The sequence below is a fragment of the Colius striatus genome, chromosome 5 (assembly GCF_028858725.1).
Source record: "Colius striatus isolate bColStr4 chromosome 5, bColStr4.1.hap1, whole genome shotgun sequence".
NCBI classification, from domain to species: domain Eukaryota; kingdom Metazoa; phylum Chordata; class Aves; order Coliiformes; family Coliidae; genus Colius; species Colius striatus.
The window spans coordinates 52,757,092-52,782,037 of record NC_084763.1 but is presented as its reverse complement, the minus strand read 5'-3'; the positions used below and the strand labels follow the sequence as shown (position 1 = coordinate 52,782,037).

The 24,946-nt window shown below is 47.0% G+C and overlaps 2 protein-coding genes across 4 annotated transcripts in view; one reads left to right on the top strand and one right to left on the bottom strand.

Moving 5' to 3' along the window:
• Positions 1 to 3,410: 3,410 nt before the first annotated feature.
• On the bottom strand, positions 3,411 to 5,933 carry SKIDA1 (SKI/DACH domain containing 1). Of its 2 annotated transcripts, XM_061997323.1 has the most exons (2): positions 5,197 to 5,933; positions 3,411 to 5,100 (listed from the first exon to the last, which is right to left on the bottom strand). In XM_061997323.1, the coding sequence occupies exons 1-2, from the start codon at positions 5,931 to 5,933 to the stop codon at positions 3,411 to 3,413; spliced, it is 2,427 nt and encodes an 808-aa protein (XP_061853307.1). The 2 variants fall into 2 exon arrangements, with proteins under 2 accessions (XP_061853307.1, XP_010209002.2); XM_010210700.2 differs by having other exon boundaries at positions 3,411 to 5,933.
• Positions 5,934 to 23,066: 17,133 nt separating this feature from the next.
• MLLT10 (MLLT10 histone lysine methyltransferase DOT1L cofactor) overlaps positions 23,067 to 24,946 on the top strand; it is a 121,930-nt gene continuing 120,050 nt past the window's right edge. The window contains exons 1-2 of one of the 2 annotated variants that reach the window (XM_061996316.1): positions 23,067 to 23,220; positions 23,829 to 23,997. In XM_061996316.1, coding sequence (XP_061852300.1) covers positions 23,182 to 23,220; positions 23,829 to 23,997 — 208 coding nt within the window. In that variant the 5' untranslated portion in view covers positions 23,067 to 23,181. The remainder of the gene's footprint in view (positions 23,221 to 23,828; positions 23,998 to 24,946) is intronic. The other variant, XM_061996317.1, reaches the window with a different exon arrangement.

Below are 24,946 nucleotides of genomic sequence, written 5' to 3'. Positions count from 1 at the left end.
TTGTCTTCCACATGGCAGCAGAAATCTTCCCAATAAATTTACTGGTGGACTCGACTCGTGGTAAATACCTACGTAGTACAGTCTATAAAGCACACACGCTTCCCTCGATTGCTTTTTCCCCTCGAAAATTCTGTTGGTTTTTGTGCACACCAGGCATTTGAAAGTGATGGCCATTCATTACTGACACATTTAAAGTTTTATCTCCTGTAAACATTGCGACAAAATGGCAACGCGGCTCACTTGAGAAACTTTTGTTATTCCTCATTCCAAGAACTTACCTTTATGGGAGAAAATGGATTATTTTTACGTAACTCAATGATATGAGTTTGCATTATTAAGGCTGAATTGATAACGAACATTGCATACAGTAATAATCACAATGCCATCAGAAACAGTTACCAAACTAACAGAATCTGACAGAATACCTTGTGGGGTTTTTTTCCCCTGTTGTTTTTTTTCCCCACCAGTGAGTTATTGTACCTGGCCAATTTTTTCAACGGTAGTAAAAACACGAGTGTCCTTGTTAGTGGCTTTCACTAAACTGAGGTGTCCACGTGTGAAAATTATTTGGTTGTTTAACTCGTGTCCTTCTGAGGTTGCCTGCACAGTGGGGGTGTCAGTGGGTGCTGGGCCTGGAGCTCCCAGGCTGCTGGCAGGGCCGGGCGCCATATTTCACATCCTCAACTCTACAGACCCTATTTGGTATAAATTTATGCTTATTCCTCCCCCTTTCCCCCCCTCCCAGGATTATTTCCGGAACCTGAAAAGGCACCTCTGTAATTTACAATTCCTGGCCAAATCAGCATATCTCTAATTGGAAGTAAACAGAGGCAAGGGACAGAGTTACTTTGAAAGTGATACGTTGTTTAATTGACAAGGCGAAATTTTAGGTTTCAAGTTTGCATATTGCACCTTTGCAGCTTTTGGATTTGGTTCTTTTTCTCTCTGTTTTTTTGTCCTTTTTTCCTTTTTTTTTGGTCAAAAGAAGACCTTTGTCAAGCAGCCGCGGCACGCGAACAGGGTGAGGGGCTTTCCTGAGCAGTACAGTTGGTTCGTCTTTACAGTTCTCTGGAAATAAGGCTGTAATCTGTGCAGCTCTAAACACACAAATGTAAACATTCATCTCAGAACAACTTCAGTAAGCAGATTTTTCACGAGCATCGTAATTTCAGCAGAGCAGTTAAGTATGCGCTGCACCTTTTGCAATTGGCAGTTTAAAGTGATGTGTGTGCGTGTGCATGCAGGGGGAAGGGCAACTCCACTGAAAGGAGATTGTTTACTCTTTCTAAATATATTTGGCTGCAGGTATTCTTAGGCCAGGCCTTTTACAATGAGAGGGGAAAAAAAAAACCCTACTACGGTGTGGATATAGTAAACAGAGCTGAAATCAGTTAGTGACTGCCTGGAATCTTTAGAGAGACAAGGGGCTGGGAGAGGGCATCACAAAAGGCAGGAATTAAAAAATTGAAACCCAGGCAATGGATTGCCAGCAGAAATGTTGACTTTGAGTCCCACAGTAAACATTGCATTGTTGCTTTGTTTTCCCTTTTCCTTTTTTTTTTCTGATTTACAATAAATTATTCTCCCAGGGTTGATCGATGAGTGGAATCCTTAAAATTTAATTTGGGAATGATCTAGTATAAATAAAATGCTAATCCAAAGAAAGAAACCAGCAATTATTCATCCTAAACTCTGCTGATTCAGCAACTCAATTATAACTGCCTTTCTTAAGATGCAAACTTTTTCAGACTGTTTTCAGAGTTGCTGTACCCGGCCTCCCCCCCCCAAGAGAGACCTTCCCCACTCCTCAGCGTGGCCTCCACTTCGGCCTCCAGCTTGTCTCTCTTTTTTTTTCTCTTTCCTTTTCTTTTCGAGGAGTTGGGGGGGGGGGGGGAGGGAGGGAAACAGTTAACCTCTTGAAGCGTATTTCCTCTGAATAAAAACAGTGAACTTACAAACAGAGAGGAAACCACGGATAACTCTGCAATAATTCAAAGTGTATGGAATCAGGATTTCTTTTTAAAACAGTGTTTTTAATTGAAAATAAAGCTAAAGCATGTTTTTCAACAGTGCAAATTTCCATAATTTTGATTTACTGCTTCCATCATCACAATATATTATACCAGCATGTCTTACCGAGGGCTAGACCCTAGAAGTCTGCCTATTCGACTATCTTGATATTAAGTGCAAATATAGATAATTGCCTCTGATTGTCACGTGCAGTAAAAATGTTTCTGCCACATCGAGAGGATGGCATAGCAAAATAAACCCCACAACAACAAATTTCAACAGCTGAGGAGAGAACTGGGCAGTGTAACAGGGCTGAAACGCCTGAGTTTTGTTGCCAAAAAAAAAAATGAGTAACGTGGTCTTCTCATTTTGTGTATTCTTTCCACTTACGGCCTCTCGTTTCACTTTCTGTGTTGTATTTACTGCTTTGCTATTTCCTCCAGCCAGCGTGAGGGGCTGGACCATAAATTGTGCTGCTAGCCAGGCAAATATTTTAGTTGCTTCGCAAGTTTGTAAGGGGCATGTTCAGACCACAACTGGAGTATGACATTAGTGGGTAACAGCAACCTTATTTAAGACCTCTGAGTGAAACAAAAAGGCTTCCCAATTGCAAAGAGTGGCTGTACAAGTAAAAAGACACCCTTTTACCAAAAATAGAATTCCACATTTATTTACTGGTTTCAGATGAGGCAGTGTTTCCCAGCACTGGGGTCGCAGGCAGACCCCAGCCTTTCCAAACCAGAGCAAAAGGAGTAGGTGCAACTGCTCTTCGAAAAAGACACCCCTGCACCCGAAAACAAAGCTCCCGAAAAGCAGGCTGCTGCCACATTGAATTATAGTGAACCCTTACTGTGCAACCATGTAACTTAACAAACTTTAACTGAATTAACAGTTAGACTTCCATTTTTGAAATCTAGTGCATAAATTTAATGGCTCATTCTAATATTTATTATTCAACCTTTTGACATTTATTTGCAGCAGTTGAATTGAGGTACTGGTGCATTATTAGCATTTAAACAGTAAAGTGTTCCAGCTCTACCATAATAACTGAGTTTAACTTGAGTCTTTAGCCTGAAGTACTTTGTGGAATGTAACCAAGAGGGAAAAAAAAAAAAAACCCAAACCTAAACCAAACCCAAATGCAACAGAACCAAAAAAAAAAAAAAAAACCAAAAACCAGCCAAAACCCAACCCAAACCCCAAACCCTAAAGAAACAAAGAAACCCACTGTTGTATTGGTACAGAAAATAGCAATCCGGTTTCTGTCTTCACACTGTGATAAAACAGGATTCCAAAAGTGTGTATAGCATTAATGGGCTTGTACAAAACCATCCTGCAGAGTTTAAAAAACGTTAAGAAAGGTAAAGGTGGTTCCAGAAAATATTTTCCAAACTATTTTATTAATTAAATTTCCTGAATTTGTGGCTAGGTGGAAGAGGTATTGCAGAACCGCCCAGCTGCCATTTCCATACAGGATGGGCCTTGTGAGGTGGTTGGGAATCCTTAGTGGTGTTTAAGGAATAAGCTGGCAACAAATCCCCATCATTGCCAATAATTAGTGATGGTGGACAGGGAAAATTTGCCATGAAATTAAATGGCCTTTTCACTGCTGATGCTACATTGCTGGCTACCCTTTTGCGTCTATTGTTAACTGTAAAATCATCCAGTGTTCCTTCATGTGTCTCGATTTTACCTGTAGGACGTGGGCTTCGAGCTGATTTCAAATTTGGTTTGACTGGAGGAGTCTGCAGTACAGGTCGCTTTCCCAAAACCAGTGTCCTGTAATTTTTTCTCACCCTTGCTCCAAATTTATACTCCCCATCCTCAGGTTTTGGAGTACCTAAAGTGCATGAGAGGACCTGACTCTGAGTCAGCGGGTTTAAGGAAGTGGTTTCTTTCTCAGTGCATGCAGAATCTTTCTTGGCTGTTAATAAAGCGTCCTGGTTATTACTCTCAGTCACACCGTAAAACTCATCCTTAGTATCATTGCACTCACACTTTAGCTTATGTGTTGTAAGATCGGGCTCATACTCGTCGTTCGCACTGCTGTCCTCTATTTTGATTTTAATGCTGTGCAGGAATGGCAATGCCTTATTGCCTGTATCAGTGCATTGGAGCTCAGCTGCTGCTGCTGCCCCTGGAGAAGCAGCATCCTCCTCAGGATCAGTTTGTAAAGAGGGCAAATCCGTGGCAAATTCTATACAATGAGGGATTTTGGAATCTTTCTCTGAATTTGCTGCCGATGATGAAGAATCATTATTTAAGAACCTAGCAGCTATTGTATTGTTATCTGCACGGTGTGTAGTAGTTGCTTGAAGGCATTTCCTTGCCTCTCTGAGTATTCTTTGTTGTGGAAATGCATTGTTTGTCTTTGGGCTAGGTGAAGAGGCCCCCTTTGCAACACAGTTAATTGTTAGGTCAGTACTCTTGGCATTATTGGAAAACTCAGAGTGTGGGAATGTGAGCTCGGATACCCTATCATCCCTTATCTCCTCGAAGCAGCTCCCCAGGCCGCCGGAGCAGCGCAGCGCCGGGGCGGCGGGAGCCCAGCCGGGGCGGCCCCACTCCTCCGGCAGCTCCGGCTTGACTCCGCCGGGAGCACCGCGGAGGGCGGGCAGACCGCTGGGTTCCACCGGGGCTGGGACCTGGGCCGGGGGCCGAGGGGCGGCGGCGGCCGCCAGATGGTACAAGAAGTTGGCGTGGACCACGCCGGGCGGGTTGCAGAAGCTGGTACGCCTGAAGCGGATGCTCTGCACCGAGACCTGGCTGGAGACGGAGCTGGAGTCGGAGTCCGAGGTGCTGTCCTCCTCCTCCTCCTCTTCCTCCTCCTCTTCCTCCTCCTCCTCCGAGCTGCCCTCGCTGGAGTCCGTGGCGCCGCTGCCCTCCTCGTCCTCTTCCTCCTCCTCGTCCTCCTCCGAGCTAGCCTCGCTGGAGCTGGAGAGGCTGGAGCCGCAGTCCGAGTCGTGGGCGGCGCGGCCGGAGCAGCAGCTGGACTCCGAGTCGCTGCTGCCGCTCTCGGCGAAGGCGGGCGGCGGCGGCCCGAAGCCGCGGGGCAGCGGCAGCGGCAGCCGCGGGGCGCCGCGGAGCCGGCAGGGCCGCGCCGCAGCCAGAGCCCGGCGGGCGCCGCCGGAGGGGCCCAGCGCGGCGGCGGCGGCGGCGGCAGCGGCGGCGGCGGCGGCCGCCCCGTGGTGGCGGCGGCGGCGGCAGCGGGCGGGCAGAGGCAGGGGCGGGGGGCCGGCGGCCGGGAGCCGCGGCCGCGCCGCGGCGGCGGGCGGGGGGCGGGCAGCGGGCGGGCGGCGGGAGCGGAGGGGCGCGCAGCCGCCCGCCACCGGCGCCGTTTCATAGTTTACGTGGGGTTTGCAAGGCGCCCGAGCGATTTCTGGGTAGCTGTGGCCAGTGTATTTACTAAAAATGTGAGGTAGATGAGAGGCCGGTAGCAAGGCTGTGTCCCCGGGACGCAGAGCTTTCCTCCGGACGGGCAGCAGGGGCCGGGGAGAGTCATTGAGACCCAGCCAAAGTTTGTTCTCCTTCCAGAAGCCGGAGAAGGGGTCGGTGGGTGCAAGCTCCGGCCGGAGGTCGGTGGCTGACAGCGCCCGGCTTATTTTCCTCCGTTTCGTCTTAAGGACCCGTTCGGTTTTGCAGGATGTGTAAAGGGCTTCCACGTCCTCTCTGGAGATCAGGGTGCATTTGGCGGCGTGGAAAGCGATGGAGTTGATGGCTTTGAGTTTCCTCAACTCCTCCAGGTCGCAGTGATGCTTTTTTACTTTTAAATGATCCATTCGCTTGTGCACGGTAGTTCGCGGGATGTTTTTAAGCAGGTCTGTAAAAACCTGGGAGAGTGCAAACATTTGCTTTCCTTTAATGATGAGGTAGCCGAGCCTCACGCCATCCACCTCTTCAAAACCCGACTTCAGGTCTCCCATTTCGTGAATTAAATTATTCCCAGCATTTGCAGAGAGAGAGAGAGAGATGAAAAAAAAAAGGCAAAAAAAAAAAAAAAGCCACACACACACAATCCTCAGCCAGATGCTGTATTTGTCTCAAGGCATCCTGCTAATAAAATATAACAAAGGCTGTTATTCCTGTTAAATGAAATGCCAAACTTTAGACAAAATTAAAAAAAAAATAAATTAAAAAACCACCGTGAGGCTACAATCAATATATAATCTTAAAAATCAGCTTTGCCAAAGTGTTTCTCTAAGTTGCTGCTGAAGATCAGTACCTGTTCCCTTTCATTCCCTGCTTTTCCATTGGAAACTATGATAATGGAATGTGAAGGGAGGAAGAGAAAAGAAATGCAGCTGCTATTCCCGCCGCTGCTTTAGCTACAAATAAAATGACAGAGTGAAGTGAGCTCGTCCGGAGACACCTTCATCAATTAATTCCCCTAAAGCCAACGCTGATTGGACACTCCTGACAGGTGATGCAATAAAAATTGATATTCCACCCCTTCCCCCAAAAAATCTCCCACTAATTAGCATACCCTTATACTGCCACCTCCCCTCCCAAAGTAAATAATACAGTTAGTATATAAATCTTTCTATTAAACAATCCGAGCTCAAACACACTCAGACCTCTCAGACTTCCTCGTCGCTAGCTTCCGAGGAAGGATTTGTACGCTTTTCCCCCTCATCGTTTCATATATTTTTAGCCCGTTTTGGACAAACGTTGCTCTTTTGTGCATGCCGTGAATTTAAAGGACATAAGTCTGATCATAGCGATGGAAAATCCTTCGGTAACGTGGCCGCTTTGAACTAGCCTTTTATTCTGCATTGTGTGGAAAATGAAGCTTAGCGAAAACGTGCAGAACAGCCTGGTATTTCCCTTTCTGAGGCTCCAAAGTTAAATGCTCGGTTGTTAACGAGAGGGAATACTTACATTTTCGAGTTTCTCTTGATTTTCCTCTTCTGCTTAATTAGCTTTTTTTTTTTTACAGCCGGGGGACTAAGGTTATTTTGCTGCCTGAATATCACGGGTTCCCGCACCGTGATACTGTAACACTTTTAACTGAAATTCTGCCTGTAATATTGCGGGAGGGGGGGAGGAGGAGGACGCGGGCTCACGTCAGACCCATAACAAAGCATAGATAAGCCAGAAATGTACACACTTTTCACGATTAACCCTGCTGGATCACGAGCTGGAATGTCCTCTGGTCCCAGAGCCCACGTCAGGATTCCTACGTGCTGATTGCTTCCAGCAGAGAAAGGAGAATGTAAAATATCCAAGGTGCTTCCAGGAGCCTTTACCTAATAACAAAAAAAAAGTGCTGGCGCACACACCGTACGCGATTGCGAGGGGCTAGGATGCTTCTGGCTGGCAGTTTGCGTGTTCCGCTCGGGGTAGCCCCGCCGCGGCTTTTTGATGTTCCATTTAGAGCAGGCCCTTAAAATCAATTTGGAGAAGCAGCATGAAGGTTTAACCTCTTCTTCGGAACGTTCAATGATTCGAGTGTCAGGAACGGCGATCTCGCAAATGTTGCGATAGCTGCCCGCCTCTCCCGTGTCACGTTCAAGTGATGCTGCCGGCGCTTTGCACGTTAGGCGCTGCGAAAAAAAAAATCACCAATCTCTGCCGCGCACCCAGGGTTGCGCTGGATACAAGCACCAGCACTTTCATGTACTGCTGCACATCCAGAATAAGGCATGTCCTCCAGATTAATGAGATAGCTCACATTTCTGAGACTTGGCCACAAAAATAAAAAGCCAAAAAAAAAAAATTAAAAACCTCAAAAAGCGACAGGGGAAAAAAAGAAATTACAAAAATCTCCGGTCCCAAACGTCAATATCCACTCCGCCTATTGACAATATGGTGCGTGGAGTTCGTGTTACCCCGTCAGGTACAGCTAACATAAAGCGCATAGTCACGCTGTAAAAACGCAGCTTTGCACACCAAGGCGAAATACAGGCGAGCCCCCAATTTCGCAGGAATTCTAGAGAGAACTGGGAATTTGGAGAAGTGCATCCGGGACTGGAGGAAGTCTGCTGAAGGGAGCCTCCAACTCGGAGGGCTGAGGTTTGAGAAGTCAGCCCCGGACTACTGTTGCTCTCGGCGCAGATGTAATCGCCGCTGTTCAACTTAATCCCTGTGTGTGCGAATCGCGGTGCCTAGTTCTTCCCTTTGCAACCGGGGGAGAGCATTCCCATCCGGGAGAGCAGAGCTAGGGCACTTTACATTTTGTGCCTCGAATTGGAAAAAGGATGACTGAGTGGATCTCGAGATATCTCAGCCTTTAAACGTAACCGACAGGCAGCAGTGAACAATGCCTCGGCACTGCGAAGATCATCCGCGAAGTCCGCCGTCCCTCGCCTCGCAGCTGGATCCCCAGCCTCGCCGGCCGCCCTCGCCCGTCCGAGAGGCACCCTGCGCCGTACCGAGGCTGGGAGCAAAGTTTCGAGAGAAAACAGCTGCTGGCGCTAAAAAGAAATCATCGGAGTCTTTCTAGAGCCAGAGACAATAAGGTCGTTTAAAAATTCCTCCTGATGTACTTATATGCTGCCAACACCCCCACCCCCTCCCCACGGCTCTCCTCCCCCTGCTATAAGGTTAAGGCTATGGAGTCAACAGTGAAGGAACAGTGAACTCCGAGAAAGCCGTCCAGAAGACGTTACCAAAAACCCCCGATGGGCTGAAAAGTCCTTTCTTTGCCAGGTAGCTCAGCTGGGTCGGATTCTCGTGTAAATCCACGCGTGCATTCGCACGAAGGGAGCCACGGGCACCCGCACCCACGTACTGCCGGTGACAGCCCAGCAGCGGGATTCGGCAGCTATTTAAAAAAGGCATTATTTGTGTGGTTTAATGCCGGCGCTACCCAACGTTTAAAACTCGTGGCGGCTCTCCGTTAAACCCCAGTTCCCCGAAAGGTGTGGCTATGAGCGCCGGGGTCGAGGCAGAGCCAAATGTCGGCAGGGAGAAACCCACCGGGAGCCTTGGGAAATGTCAGGCGCCCTCAGCCTGCACACCCCCACCCGATACTCACACACACTTTCGGCTGCAGAGCTTTCTCCGCATCTCACACGGAGACCTCTGCTTCTCTACTTCTCCATCGTTTGTTTTGTGTGTGTGTGTGTGTGCGCGCGTGTGTGTGTGCGTGCTTTCCCTGGGCCATCAGCACACGTTGTGTATCCGGGGTCGTCTTCGAGCTGGATGGGGGGGGGGAAAGAGCCTGGTAAAGAGCCGGCAAAGGCCCCTTGCACACGCACACGCACATTAAAGGCAGGGGACTTGAAAATGGATTTGCACGCACACAAGGGACTGCGATCAATAGCCACCAACATTTATGGCTTAGATTGTTAATGCAAAAGCTGGCCAAAAAGAATGAAAATGAAAAATTAAAGATGTCTGGTATCAATCGCATAAAAAGTTATGCAATAATCCATTTTCTGGGAGCCAGGGTGTTTGTACGCCCGTGTGTCCGCGTGGACGTCGTGCGTGTGTGTGCAGACCCAGATGTATATCTAGCTATTTCTCAAAAGCAAGAGAGTTTCTTTGTTAATTTTGTAGACTGTGTCACCCTTGCTGGTGATCAAAGATGAACATGATTAAAGGGATGGATGTTTGTATCCCATTTCCTAAGATAAGGATGCCCAGAGATGACCGGTTTTGCCAATACATATACACATGCAACTACAGAGAGTTGTGTGTATGGGTGCACATACACACACACACACACACACACACACAGACTATCAATCAAACGTGCTCCTTTTCACGTTGAGTAGCGTGCAATCTGCGATCTACGCTCTATAGTCAGTAGTATTTCAGTCTTGAAGCTGTCTGGCCGAAGGATAAACCTCATTAGAAAAGAAAGAGCAAAATCGTATTCATAATACCTCGCTGCAGACCTATTCCCATTTATTGGAAAGCATATAGTTTCATTTTTGTAAACTTCGTGTTCAAATATGTGTGCTCATGGGGAAGTGCTTAACCACATAATTCCAGAAAGAAAATGTGTGTAAAATTTAAAATACTCTTTTTTTTTTTACATTATGTTTTGATTTATTTTCCTAGTATGATTACGTTTAAATACCAGTGCAATTCAGCCTGACCTCTTCCTTCTGCAATGAAGTAACGCACACACCATTTAGTGTCTTTTACACGTTTCGTTGGGAAATGCAACAGCGATGTCCACCGCCGGCTGGACTAACGGCGAGAATTCTTTTGAAAATCTTTGGGAAAATCTAAGAGGTCATGTGCATTTTCACACTGGGATTGCCACATTATTGGAGTATTATTGTTATTTATTATTATTTGTAAAGTGCCGGACCGTGTCTTCAGGTATTGACAAGCATTAAATAAAGCTTTTCCTTTCATGACGCTGGGCAGAAATATATATATGTCAAATGAGGACTTGTTTTCTAACCCTATACCCTGCTTTTAGATGTTGCTGGGCGTATTTTGCTCCATGAGGACACAGATAGAAAGCAGCTAGAGGCTATCACAAAACATCCAGTAACGTAAATATAATAGGGTCAAAGTACAGTATAATAGGATCCTTCTGCTATTTTAAAGTCAGCCAAATGTGACTGTAGTACCTTAATTTTGCCGTAAATTCTAATATGACAAGAAATCAGAACGTATAACTAAATCTCCTAAATGTGTAGGACAAAGAAATGCCAACCATCAGTGTGATTCAAAGAAAAAAACCCTCATAATCTGTCAAACATTCTTACGCTTAGGAGTTGCAGGGTTGTTGTTCTTCTTTTTTTCTTTCTTTTTTTTTGTTTGTTTTTTGGTTGGTGTATTTTTTTTGGTAAACAAAGCAGCGATGCAAGGCTCTGCTAAACGCTTTTTAAGTTGTGTCTTTTTTCTGTAGGGGCCGGGGCGTCACTTGCACACTAGAATTTCGTGCAATTTTATAATCACCACGGGCTAAGGCTATTTCTTGAGTTTGCTACTCCTGGTAGTTTTAAAACACTTTTTAGCAGGAGTTTCTGGACACATACTACATGCCATGTTGTTTACTGACCCATAATCAAAATGCAGTGACCTTCTACCCTTTTTTTGCCCCTTGACCCACGCTGAATTCAATGCAGCCTTTATAAATTTGCAAATCCTTGGACGTAAAGGGGATTTGGTGAGGCTTTGTTCTGAAAGGATCTTAAAAGTTTGCATTTTTAATTAGACAAAGGTAAAGCAACAAACATTGGGAAATAAGATCCTCTCCTGCGCATAGGTGATCGCTCTTAATTTCTACACAGGGGAACTACATCTTGAAAAACATACCCTGCAAACTGAGAAGCAGTTGCAACCGTAGATCAGAAGGTTATGAATTGCACCAAATTAGCAATGTGGTACAAATCACTTTCATGACGTAAGGGATGGTCAGGCCACAATCTTCCGGCGCTCCTCATCTCCAAGGACCCTGTGGATCCTGGTGACCCGGGGAGCGGGAAGAGCCGGTGATTTGATCTGGAGCTACAGGCGCATTCCCTTATCTCCTTTGCTATCAGTCAGTTTAAAGGACACCGTAATTATGATGGTGATAAAACAATGGCCGCTTATGTGTGCTGAATAAATAAAGAATGTTTACAGCCCCAGAATGTTTCAATTCCAATTAAACGCTATCAAAGAAAAGCCTCTCTCTCCCCCTCTCCCTCCCTCCTTCCTTCTCTCCCTCTCTCTCCACCCGCGACTCTCTATTTACCTTGTTGGTTGTAATATGGCCCTATGAAATAAACCGGTCTTCCAGTTTGTTGTTACGGCCACACTGGGGGGAGGGGACGGGGGTGTGACACAATAAGCACTCCCGGTCCCACAATTACTTGGGTCGCCTGCATCCTCTTTTTTTTTTTCTTCTTCCTTTTTTTTTCCCCCTCATTTGTTTATTTGTCAACTGGCAAAGGCGTGATGATGCGGGGGGAGGGAAAGGCACTTGAAGATCCTGCCCCAGCCACTGGCCGAGGGAGTTGGGCTGAAGGAATCCAGCACCCCTGGGCACTGGAGAAAGTGGCTGCCCACCCCCCTTCCCGCCCTCAGCTGCTCTCCCCGGGAGCGGGGTCTACCCACCTCTCCCCTTCCCCCTGCGGCGGGGAGCCTTGGAAACGGGAGCCTGAAAATGCATCCCGCTCACTAAGACACAAGGATCATTTCAAATATTCATTGTATCAGCAAATCTCATCATAATCAGATTAAAGTAAGGTTGGGGGGGTTGGTGGTGGAAATCGCCCGAGTGGCTGGGTGCAAAACACCGAGTAGACTGCACAGAAAGCAGAAAAAGGGTTCCCCTGCACTGGTCGCATGGGGGAAAAAAAAACCCGAATAGCAGTAATTTTTGCAAGAAAAGAACACTTTGAAAACCTCTGATTGTCTCTTCTGCCCTGGGTGGCACTTTCCTCTCGGAAGTTGTTTCCCGTTAAACATTATGTTTAATATTTCTATACGATGCTCTTATTTATTTGTTTGTTTTAAACTCTAGGCAAAAAGGATTCCCGCTGTGGAATACACTGAGGCAGATTTTCTTCACGTCAGTTTGCTTTTAGCTTATCTCAGCTAGAGAACAGTTTTTCTACATGCAAGCTTTAAAATGTATATTTCATTGAGTTGTCTGGGCTGAAATGTTTATATCAATTTGGTGGTAGGGAGCGCGGAACTGAGCGCATTTTCATGTCTGCCAGACAGACGCAGGCCCTTTGCCTTTTGAAAGTTTAGACCTCCAATACCCTCAATTCTACTGGCAGAATTAGGATGGACTTGGAGGGTCCTAAACGTGACCATTCACTAAGGCGGGGGGCTACAGCTTGCAACAACGTGCTCGGCAACTTAATCTTACGCTAAAAAAAAAAAAAGCAAGCAGAGGGCGAGAAAGAATGGAATACAAACTCTCCCGACATTTGTAGTCGCTCCCAAGGTGGACTGCACATTTTAAAGCTGATGGGAACTGGTGTGTTTTGGAGCAAAAAGGAGAGAAGGTAAGTGTTTGTCCTCGTATCTGCCACTTCGGGTAGAAACAATGAAAGAACAAAGGGAACCACTTCGTGTGAACATTGCACATTTTCCTCTCCGGTTTGGGTCTCGTTGTGAGGGGTTGCCGGGGGACATTGGCTGAAACTTTACCTTTGGAGGCTGTGAGGCGGCGAGGGGGGAACGAGGGACGGTGAGAAAGTTGCAGCGATTTAAACAACCCCCCGTTCACCGCCGGAGACCACCGCCGCAGCAGCGGTACCCGCTGCGAGCAGAAGTTGCCGATTTCATGGCTCTGAACTCACCGGCGAGTCCCCGCGACGGCGAGCGGCGGCCGGGGGCGGCGGGAGCGGGATGGGGGCCGTGCCGGCCGCCCCGCGCCGGGATCTTTGTGCGTGGGGTCTCTCCCGAACCGCGGCGGACGGCGCGGGCCGCGCGGCCGGGAAGGACCCATCTCCCTGGTAACTGGCGAGGCAGCGAGAGGAAGCGGGGGTTAGCAGGGAGGCGGGCGGGGGGGAGGGAAAAAATATAACATCTGCAATTATTTGCAAATGAAATAAATGGGGGGGGGGAGGGGCTGTGTGCGAACACGCACCGCGGCGCGGGCCGGCGGTCGCGCGGCCTCGCCGTGAACCGTTACAAAGGTCGGCGGGCGGCCCCGGGCTTCGGCCCGTCCCGCGGGAGCGCCGCCGGGACACACTCACTTGGTGTTTACAGCCCCGGCTGGTCGTGCGGGACGCGCGGGCCGCTGCCGGCCCGGGCCCGCCGAGGCGCCGCCCGCCATTGGCGCGGGCGCGGGGGCTCTCGGCCGCTGACCTTTCACCCCGCCCCCCGCCCGCCGCTTCCTTTGCCGCCCGACCACTTTCCTACCCACAATTCCCCGCGCCGGCCGCGCTCGTGTCCCCTGCTGCCCGCCCTCCCTTCTCCCCGCGCCCCGGGAACGGCAGCTCTCGGGGCGGGGGGGGGGGGGGGGGCGGGTGTCCCTGTGGCGGCGGCCGCGGTAACGGCCCGGCGGGGGCGGGGGGAAGGCGCTGAGGCGGGGCCGGCCGCGTTTGAACGGGCGGCGGGGCGGGAGAGCCCGTGAGGCGCAGCGAAAGGCTGGCGTAACCCGGGAGAGGATGGCGGGGTGCCAGGGGGAGGGCGGCCGCGGGGAATCCCCTCAGTGACTGTCACCCGCGGCGGGGACGCCCAGAGCCGCGGGACGAGCGGGAGCGGGGCGGAGGGACGGGCCCTCGTGGGGCCCCCGTGGCAGGAGGCTGCGAGGCGGAGGGAGTTCTCGTCCTGCCGACCTGCCCGGGGTTGGGGGATGATGGGGCACCGGGAGGAGGATTCGCCTGTTGAATATTACTGGTAGACGTTAATCTCGTGCTGTAAAGTGCCTTGTCAGTGGCTTTAAGGAAATCAAACGTGACATTAATCAAATCACACAAATGTAAACATTTATAAGTTAAATCCTAATATTATGCAATTATTTAAATCAAGCCGTGGTGGTTTTTTTTCCCCTCAACGTTACGTGGTAGCTCCTGGTCTCTTCCTCACGTACTTTTGAGTTTTCCCCTGGATCCTGGTGACTTGTTTTCCACTATGTGGTATTTTTATCGTGGCAGGCAGACACACGCCATTCTGCCGAACTTCAGATCGCAGGTGTCGAAGTAGGCAGCAGTATAGTTTAAATATTGCTCGGTCTCCAAACCATGTCCACCAAGGTTAAAAAGCAGTAAGCCTTTCACAAATTTGAGGATGAAACCCCCAGATGATGCCCTGTGTCGGTACTGTGGTTCCTTTTTCCCTCCCACGGCTGTGTGAGGCAGGTGATGCCGTGTGGAAACTCGAGAAGGAGGCTCTGGCGACTGAAACACGGAGAGATGCCTTTGCAGCCTCAGCGGGATTTTTAGGCGAAGTGACACGTGAAAGACCCACTAATTGCGATCTGGGGACGAGGGAAGGTGGGAGCCTGGTGCTCGGCGCTGGGGATCGCTGGGGCCGCGGGCACGCTCAGCGAGGCTCGCAGCGGCTTGCGGGAGCTCAGGCACAGCGGGGTGAGGGAGGGTTCATCCACGCAGCCCAGGCCGGCTCGGCGAGGCCGCCGCGGGCAGGTAGGCAGCAGGCACACTATACGAAGGCGAGTTTCGGGAAAGGCAACGATGCCGAGATACCCCTGCGAAACGGCCGGCGCCGCGGGCAGTCGGCCTCTCCCCGTACTTTGTCCTCCGTCCCAGTCCTTCACGTCCCTCTCTGCCGGCGGCTTCTGCAGCGGGGAAAAGGGGATTTGGGGGTCAGGGAGGAGAACAATGCTGAGCCGTCTTTTGTGTGCAGCACCGTCCCCTGAAGGGAAGAAGCACGCACTGCAGCGCCCGGGTCGGGGCGCGTCTGTAGTGCTGCCTCCTCTCCTGCTGGTAGTGCTCATGGCATGCGAGGGGCCGGGGGGCAGCCGGCGGAGGGGTGAGGGCTCCCATAGGCCGGCCTGTCCGCACCGCCGACCCCGGGATAGGCTCGGGAGCAGGGCTGGCGGCGAGCCAGCCGGGCAGCCCCCCTCGCCCACCAGCACGCTTCGCGCCGGGGGCGGGAGAGTTTGGGGGTGAGCGGCTGAGAGAGTAAATCCGTGGGCGCCCTCGGCAGCGCGGCGCTGAACTGGCAGGCTTGCGTGGGGGATTGGCAAGGGTGAGCGAGGGTCTCCCGGCAGCGGGGCGGGCTCCGGGCAGGCTGCCGTAGGTAACATGGAGGGGCCTCGTCGGCCTGACAACGAGCGGGGTGGGAGCCCGTCGGCGGTGGCCCGCGCTCCCCGCCAGAGAGGCGTACGAGGCCGCAGGAAGCGGCAGGAGTGGGGCCGGGTGGCGGCGGGGTCGGAGGAAGCGTAGCCGGGGCCCCCTCTCCTCCTGGCGCTCCCCATTGTTCCCTGGACGCCTCTTTTCGCGCCGCTTTCCGCCGGCGGGGCTGGCCTGGACGGGGCGAGGGAAGGAGCGAAGAGCTCCCGCCGAGCGGCTCCCACTCGCCCCGCTGCCGCCGGGCCCCTCGCGAGCTGCTGCGTTCGCAGGCACCAGCTCGGGGGAGGGGGGAACCGACAAGAAAACGGGTCAATAAGTAGAGAGGAGTCTTTAGAAGTGCCATCCACTGAGGGAGCTCCTGTGAGGCTGTAGCTCACGTGTTACTTGAAAGGTAAAAAAAACCCACTGCCGCAGTGGTTTTGTATGTGAAGTAACATCTGTTTGTGGGTGTATTTTAGAAGAATGCTTAAAGAAACCGGGAGAAACTGCTCCGAACCAATGGATTTGGAATAAATGTAGCCAAAGAGAATTTTGGAAGGAACTCGTCTTAATGGTCTGTTTATAAAAATGAAGATTAATCTTACCCTGTTTTTCATTGAAGCACCATGATGTCTGGATTTCCCCCCACCCCCAAAGTGATTGTTTTATGTTCGTTTGAGTTTTTTAAAAGATTTAGTTTATAGGAAAACTGTTTGTTTCTTCTCTCCCCCTCCCCCAGAAAATAATTTGAAATTAAAATGTTTTGGTACGTTATTTCAGACCTGAACTTTATCGTGTATTTACTCAGGGAAAAAACTGACTAAGTTGATGTTCAAAAAAATTTCCAACAAGTGCCCTTGATCTTCTAGGGGAAAAAATGTCTTTGCACATTGTTCCTGAAAGATTAAATTAAAAAGGGGATGGGCTCATATTTGTGAGGAGGAAAGAATTTCGAGAGAACTAGTTATTTTAAGAAAATCCTTTATAGGAAAACTGTGATTATTTTTAGCAAGTTATATCTTGAGTGCGTGAGAATTTAGTTTAAAAGATTTGAAGTGATGTCTAGGTTATTTTACTTTTTTTTTTTTTTTTAGTTAAATATTTCTGCAAGAAATTACCGTATAGCATAGATTGGGAGCAGCAAGTGAAAGAAGCTAAAGAATGTTGTTTATGGATATCACCTAGCTGAAAATAATTTCGAAGTGACTTTCCTTCCCGCACGTACAGTTGGGAAGCTGCATGCTTGCAGTCATTGTTTAAGATAATACAGTTTGGGACTTCTCTTTCATTCTTTGTAAACTTGCAGGCTTTAGTGGGACTCTTCCAAATAAAAGGTCGATTCATTTAAATGGTAAAAAGCATCTGCGTTATTCGAAAGCTGAAGATGCAAGCAATATTTAATAGGAGACACCACCCTGATAATATTTAAAGGCATTAACTTTAAGATCGAGGAAAGAAAAAAACAACTGTTTTGTTTTACTTCCCCCATTTGAATATTCCGGAGATGCATTTGCTCTTGATTGCTGCTTTGCAATTTTTGAAATGTAACTGCAAGTTTAGAAAGCTTCATCGAAGTCGACATTTAATGCTCTTGTATTTACTGAAACAATGTATCACTATTTAAAAACTATCTTATTGAGAGGGAAAATTTAAAAAAGAAGTCAGGGAGAGACCGTTTGTTGCCATTCCTCATTGCTCTTTATTTTGTATTTGTGTGGAATGTGTTGACATATTTCATATATGAAGGTTTGGGTTTTGGTTTTTTTTTTTTTTTTCACAAAGGAGCACTGTTGTTACTTTTAATTGGGAAGTACCACTATATAAAAATTACCCACATTCCCGACTCTGAAGTAGCAGAGTAAGATTGACAAAAAGTGATCCGAGGCTTGTGCACTTAATTCGCCAGGAATGTTAAGCTTCCCAGAGAAACTCGATGTGCTCAAGTTAGACTTTTGCTCTTAAAACAATTTCTAATGGTCAAAATCTTACTTAGAGGAAATGTATGGATGTATATATGTATGTGGAATTGAAAGGAGACTGTAGCAGTAGTGGGAAAAGAGCTCACTGATCCAAAGACTTTTTTTTTATTGCATTTGGCAACCTCTTTCTTTCAGAGACACAATACAATTAATTAACATATTCTGGGGCGTGTTTTTGAGATTGGGAAGTGGTGGCCCCTTGTTGAGAAGAAAACACTTTAAATAAAAAAGTAACATTGTTTTGTCCAAATGGTACTGGGAAAAGCAGAGTAGTGTTGCCCACGATTCGGTTGATTTACTCCAATTTGCTTTAGCATACAACAAACCAGCTTTTCCTTTCCCACGCCTATGTTAGATATATGCGTTTTGTTTATACCAATCCATCTAAAATAGGTCTGTATTTAAGATATTCGATGGGAAATTCAACATGGCGTTTCTCGTGTTTAATATGTGGTACAGATACCATTCCTAAATTGAAATCAAGTCCATGTGACCTGTGACACAACACAGTATCACGCTGCTGATTGTAACACAACAAACATGAAAAAAAAAGCGCTATTCATTTATATGGAACGTTAATTTAGCAAATCCTACATCGAGGTGTTCCTAGAGGAGAAAAGTAATCTGAGGCTTGGTTTTGGAATTATGCTGTGTAAATGTATTTAATAAAAATCCAATTAATTAATACATATCTCATAAAAATCCAAACTTTGAAATGAAGGATTCCTCTTTGAAGAAAAGCCCTGTGTTACGTTTAAGTCACATATAATTTAAATTCCAGAGTTTATCAACCCATTTTTTCAGGGCTTAATACAGCATTGATATTCAATATGGTTTGTGAGAAGTTTATTTCAGGTTCCTTTGTATCACACTAGAATTATCATTACTTTGGCTTGACTCATAAAAATGTGGTTTACGTTTAAATGCCTTTTTGATATAGAGAATTATGAATTAACTGTCACATTTACATTTTAAACTTCTATAGCTTAAAGAATGTTAAACCTTTAAAAGGAAATAATCACTGGGTTTAAAAACATCCTGTGCTAGGATTCCTTTATTTAGAATTTTGGTTTGTGATTGTTCATTCAAAGAAAATTCCTTGTTTCATGTTTACTGTAAACCTCAGGCTGAAATTAACATTTAAATGCTAACATTAGTAACAGAGGCAGTACTTGAAAACCATCAATTTTATCCATTGCTGCTAGTTAAGTCAAATTTACCAAAGTCTCCAAAGGTGATAATACAATTAAAATGAATACAGTATTTGGTGGAATTACATCCCCCTTTCTTTGCAATCTAAAGAATAAAAAAAATTTGTAATTACATTGGTGGAAAAGCAAATAGCACAACCATGGAAGAGGCAGGGTGTCCAGGAGATGCACTGATGTTGCCTTTGCTGCTGCTACCTGTTCTTGCCTACCCTGTAAATATGTAGCACGCAAACTCCCCATCAAGAAGTGACTACATGTTAAACGTTGGAACTTTTTCATTATTCAGTGTGTTGCATTTGGACAGATGTTAAACACAGATTTGATCAGTGTATTAAAGAACTGGAGGAGAAAGAAAACTACTCTTTCTCGATACAATTTTAAGAGTAAGCATGGAAAGATGCATTAACATATTTAATACTGGTTACATAGATGTGGCATATCCTTCATAACTGAACATAAATAGAAATAATTTGTTGGATCTGAGGCAGAGGGCCATTTAAAACATGCTGTGTGCAAAGGTCAACACATAAGAGTTGCATTTTATTTTGTGTAAAGTGACCATTTTGCTGCTGCCTTCCCAGAAATGCAGCAAATGCCCATGATTAAAATGTATTTCAATGAAGACTGTTAATGATTTAAACCCACGTAAACAAAAGGCAGACAATGTATTTTAAATGGATAATCAGGAGATGTATTCTGCTGCTTATTGAGTATCACTAAGTTATTGCCATTTTCCTCTTTCCTGTTGTGCCTGTTTAGCTGCAGCATTTTAGCTTTTGCACCTACGTAAAGATCAAAGCTTTCTCCACAAAGAATCATTCTGAAAATGGAGTAAAAATTGCTATGAGAAATTTACTTTCTAGGAAGAATTGAATTTCCCCATTATCCAGCTCCAAGTCCCAGTGTCAGTTTGTGTTTTCCAATATACTATGCATTTTATGTAAAGTCTATGCCTTTTGTGTTATTCCTGGAAGATTCCTCTGATGCTAATATCCAACTGGTAATGCGGTTTTGTAAATGAAATACTTTTTCTTCCTCAATGCTTTGTTTTATTCATAAAATTTACAATGATTTTGCACATTTTTAGAAAAAAACACCCCAAATTAGTGAAATTTAAAGCAAGCATTCCAAAATCTTAGCAGTATTGTTGGAGCTGATTAATTTGTAGTAAAAATTTAAGGTGAATAGCTCTTTATTTTTGTTAATGAAGATAAAGAGCGATGCACTAATGTATGTTAACATTTTCTTGAGGAATTCCTTAAACTTTTAAAATCAATTTGCATTTGGAGAGGGTACTTTTTCTTTCACTTAAGCATTCATTCTATTTGGAAAAGTATCTAAAAAAAACCTACTCCAAACCCTGAAAACATATAAGCTTCTTATATGTTTCTTATAATCTAACTTGTTCAGCTCCTAGGTTTTGTAGATTCTTTGAAAGAGAATTGGATTTTCTCCTTGCATTTAGATTAACAATGAAATTATTCATTCTTACTCACTGAATTATATTCCCCTCTAATTATTTTAATCTCTTATATATCACTATAAGGAGGACAAGCTTATTTTTTTAAAAAAAAGAAAATTGGCCTTCTGTGTCATGTCAGTGCTTATTAAATACTACAATCATAAGAACATATATGCTACAAGATTTTATGTTCTGATTCTGAGGCTGTTATAGGCTTAGTGTTTGCAGTATTTATTTAGTGGTAATGCATTTCTTTCCCTGTTTTGCATTTCAAAGGTCTTCTCTAAATGATTGTTTTACAGAACTATCAAGAGGTTATCTAAATTTTTCCATCAAATATTAGACAGTACCTTGAGGTGGTAGTCATGGAGTTTCTTTCAATCCCTGTACATTCTTTCTATAGAAAGAATTCAACAGAAATCCATAAAAAGACAACAAAAGCTTCATTAAATAATTGAAGCTATTAGGCTTGACTGAATTTTGACCAAAGCAAAATTTCAGGTGGTTCAATACTGAGCTGGTGTGTTACGTTGTGTGAGATTAAAATATTTTTATCTGAAAACTAATACAGAAAGGTTTTTATGAATATAGTCCTGTTGCCATGGTGCAGCTTTAATCAAATTGTTGCAAAGTGATTAATTTTTTATTTAGTGATGCTTCCTTATCAAACTAAAAAAAAATAGAGCCTTAAAATAGCTAACATTAAAAAAAAAGACAGAGCCAGGAATTGTACTAGTTGCTTTTCAGAGAAGAAATCGCAGGGAGACCTTTTCAATGAATGAATGAAAAAAAATAGAAAAGAGCTGTAAGATAAATTTACAGTGGTTTGTTAAAAGTTTTACTAAATGTATACATTTGAAATTCATCCAACAAATGAAATGCTATTTATTTAATCTATTTCCATTTTAAGAGGATATTTATTTTAATTTAAATGTCAGGGAAATAAAAGACATATTTGATATATCTTTTTGTTTGTTTGTTTGTTCAGGGTTAACAGAATCATTCAGGATACTTTTCAAATTAGCAGTAATTTTCTTAACAAGTATGAAGAAGGGCTGGGACACTGTTTCTATCAGTTTCAAATAATTTGTGGGTGTTTTTTTCCCAACATTGATGTATATCAATTGCTTTTTTTTTTCTTTACAAAGTAATTGCATCTGCAGTTTTCTGGGTATTTTTACAAGCTTTAAAAGTAGCAAAAATACTGTTGTAAGTATGTTTTACAACATAAATAGTTTTATGTTCAAATTTGTGTTATTCAGCATTGAGACAGGACATTTGGGTGTGGGGTGGGTTTCTTCGAGAGCAATCTTGGAATGATTTTACGCCAAGTAAAACATACTACAGCTGAGCCCCTCGCCTCCATTTTTCACATGTGCCTTAAGAATTCCTAAACTCTCAAGGACATCGGAACATACATTTACAGGGAAATGTTTAGAATGTGTCTCAAATGGCTGTGTTAATCACGTGTTTGGCTGGGCCCTTCATCTAGGAAGCTACCTTCATCGTTCCTTTTTTTGCCTGCCCTTCTTTCTCCCTCTATCTAAATAATTTCACTTAAAACTTTCAGGGAGAGGAGAGAGCTTGACCTAAGATATCCTGCATACAAACTGCAGACTCAGATGTCTCAAGGGAGTAGAGAGTTGTGCACATCCCACCTCTCCCTTTCACGTAGCTGTTCGTCATGCTCCCGTACACAAGTGCAGATGCTTTATTAGCTATCAAGGTATAAAATATCACCTGCACATCTATAGGTCTAGGTAGCAACGGGTCCAGGAATGTACATAATTCAGTACTGATTTGTATCAACTAAGCTGGCCTTGCAAAATCATCATGAAAAATACAGCCCATGTGCAAATTGTGCCTCTCTGCCTTTTAGCATGATAATGAAGATAAATCAATTGTATCTTCCTTGCCCAACACCCAAATAAATAAATAAATAAATGCTGGCCCTGGGGCAAGCGAGTGAGCAGAATTTTGCAAGGCTGCAGTTAATTCCTCTGTGCTGCTAACAATCACCACAATTAGTTCCTTCTGCTACAGGCATACCTGCTTACAATGGAGAATTGAATAGCCTGAGATTTTCCTCTCTTCTGACCACCTCAGCTTTCTCTTAGGTTTTCTCTCCTCCTCCCTTTAAAATTGAAAACAGGATTATTTTACTAAAAAAAAACCCCTGAAACCAAACTACCCACCAAAAATGCCAACTTCTCAATCCACCTCTAAGTAAAAGTAGAGAGCAGCTGTGTTGAAGAACAGGTTTGGTTTGGTGTGCCTGTGGCCTCCCTGTCTCTATTCATTGTATCTTCTATTCAGCATCACTTTCACTGCTGTTGCAGCAATAGCGACGCAGCGCTGCTTCCACAGGATGAGTTTTGGGGGGGAGAAGAAAGAGCAGGATTAATAATGCATTAGTTTTGCAGCCCCATCGAAGGGAAAATAAACAAAATAGTAAAAGTTGCGGTGAGGGCAAGGAAGTGGCGTAATAGCGAGAATGCATTAGTCCTGCAGGCACACCGGGGGGATATAAACAGGATAATAAAAGTTGGGAGCGGGAATGCATTAGTCCTGCAGGCACATCAGGGGGAAAATAAACAAGATAGTAAAAATGATGTCTGCGGGGGGGGGGGGGGGGGAGGAGGGCGGGAATGGGGCGAGTCCTCCAGCCTTCCTGAAGGGGGCATGAGCAGAGTGACATCGCGGGTGGGAGCGGGGCGCATGTCTGCCACCTCCCCCGCCCCCCCTCCCCACGCGCCGAGGGGAGGGGGGCAGCAATAAGCCCGGGCTGGGAAGGGAGGCGGCTTCGCACGGGCCGTTCCCCCGGCGCTGCCGAGCGGTTCCAGCGCGTTAGGGTGAGGCCGGCGAGGGGAGGCGCGATGGCTCGTCCGGGCGACGGCGAGTGGCAGCACGCCGAGGTGGGTGCCGGCGTGGCCCACAGGCCGCGGGGGGCCGTCAGGTGCCGGGCAGCGCGGGCGGGTCGGGCCCGCGCGCGGGCGAGGCGAGGCGAGGGGCGGGCGGTCCTGGCGGCCCTGGCGGGGCGCCGCGCCGCGCGCTGGCTCGCGCACGCTCTCTCGGCGCGGCGGTTGGAGCCGTTGGGAGGGGGGCGGGGGGGGCGCGCGCTCAGCCGCGGCTCACGTTCCATGGGCGGCTCGTGAACCATCGCGAGGAGGCCCGGGCCCAGGCCTTCCCCGCGGGTGCGCGCAGTGCGCCTGCGCGGCGGCCGCGCGCTCCTGCCTGCGCCTGCCTGCCTGCTGCGCGGCGTCTTCCTCAGCGCCCGGCCGCCCCTGCCTTGCCGGGCCGCCCCTGCCTGCCGGCGTGACTGCTGCGGCCCCGGCCTCTCGGTCGGGCGGGGGCGAGAAGAGGCTCTCAGCCGGCGGTCATGGGCCCTAAATCACTGCCTTGGCGGCGGTGGCGGCGGCGGCGGCTGAGTGACTGAGGGGAGACACCGCCGCGGGAGGGGGCAGGCGGGGGTAAAGCGTGTGTGCGCGTCCGTGCAGTTGACGACGGTGTTTTTAACCCTTAGATGGTCTCTAGCGAGCCGTTGCTGCTGCCTGTGTCACTGGAGGGCGAGTTCTCCAGTAGCATGAAGGAGATGATCGGCGGCTGCTGCGTGTGCTCCGACGAGAGGGGCTGGGCCGAGAACCCGCTTGTCTACTGCGACGGGCACGGCTGCAATGTCGCAGTGCATCAAGGTGAGTAGGTAGCGAGTGCCAGCTCACCCGCTCCAGCCGCAAGCCTCGCGACTTCCTTCTTGGTGCTCCCTGCCCTTTTCCCTTGGGCCTACTACCCCATCCCCGCCTCCCCTCCCCACCCCCTCACGACTGTTTTCCTCCTTCCTCCCAGCTCGTTTTTATCACCTGTGAAGCCCATTTACCTGTTTCTAGGGCCACGTGCTTTCTGGTCAGACCTGTCCTGTCATCCTGTAGCCTTCCGGTCTTTCTGACTTTCCTCTCCTGTGAGACTTTAAATATTATGTCTTTCTTTCTCATAGCCATGATATAGAAATAACCCCACTTTCCATTTCAGTTTTTTCCCCTTTCTTCTTCTTGTACCTTTTCTGTGCCCATGCTTCCCAGTCTGCCTTGGCACCCTGGTAACAACCTCAGCAACTACAGCAGTGCAAAGGCTACCTAAAGCTCCTTTACTTCTTTGCAGAACTTCTTACTAATCTCTGTTATGGCAATTTTGTCTGTGTTTCTTTCTTCCTATACTCAATCATGTTGTCTGAGGCTTTCCCAAGTTAGAAAAATTTGAGGGACAGCCAGGAGATGAGGAGGATTTAGGATTGGAAGAGAGCCCTGTGTAGGACAGACTTAGCTATCATGTGATCTCTTCCTCTGCCTGCCTTTCCTTGAATGTCATTTGGCTGATGTTTCCTGGTAGATGAAGAGACTTCCTGTTGTGGTTGTGCAGGGGGAGGGTGCTAGTTGGAATGGCTGATGCTGGATTTGTTTGGATTAGAGGAGGCTGGTTGGTTGGTTTCCCACTCAGCTCAGGAGCTGGCATGTTCCCTGTGTGTGTGATTGTTTTATTTCTGACAGTGGATTGAACCTTCTCAGGAGAGCAGAGGAAGAGACAGTTCTGCTGCTTATGTTGTAAGAGAGGAACTTACGGTGACTTTTGCTTCGTGGTAGCAAAAAT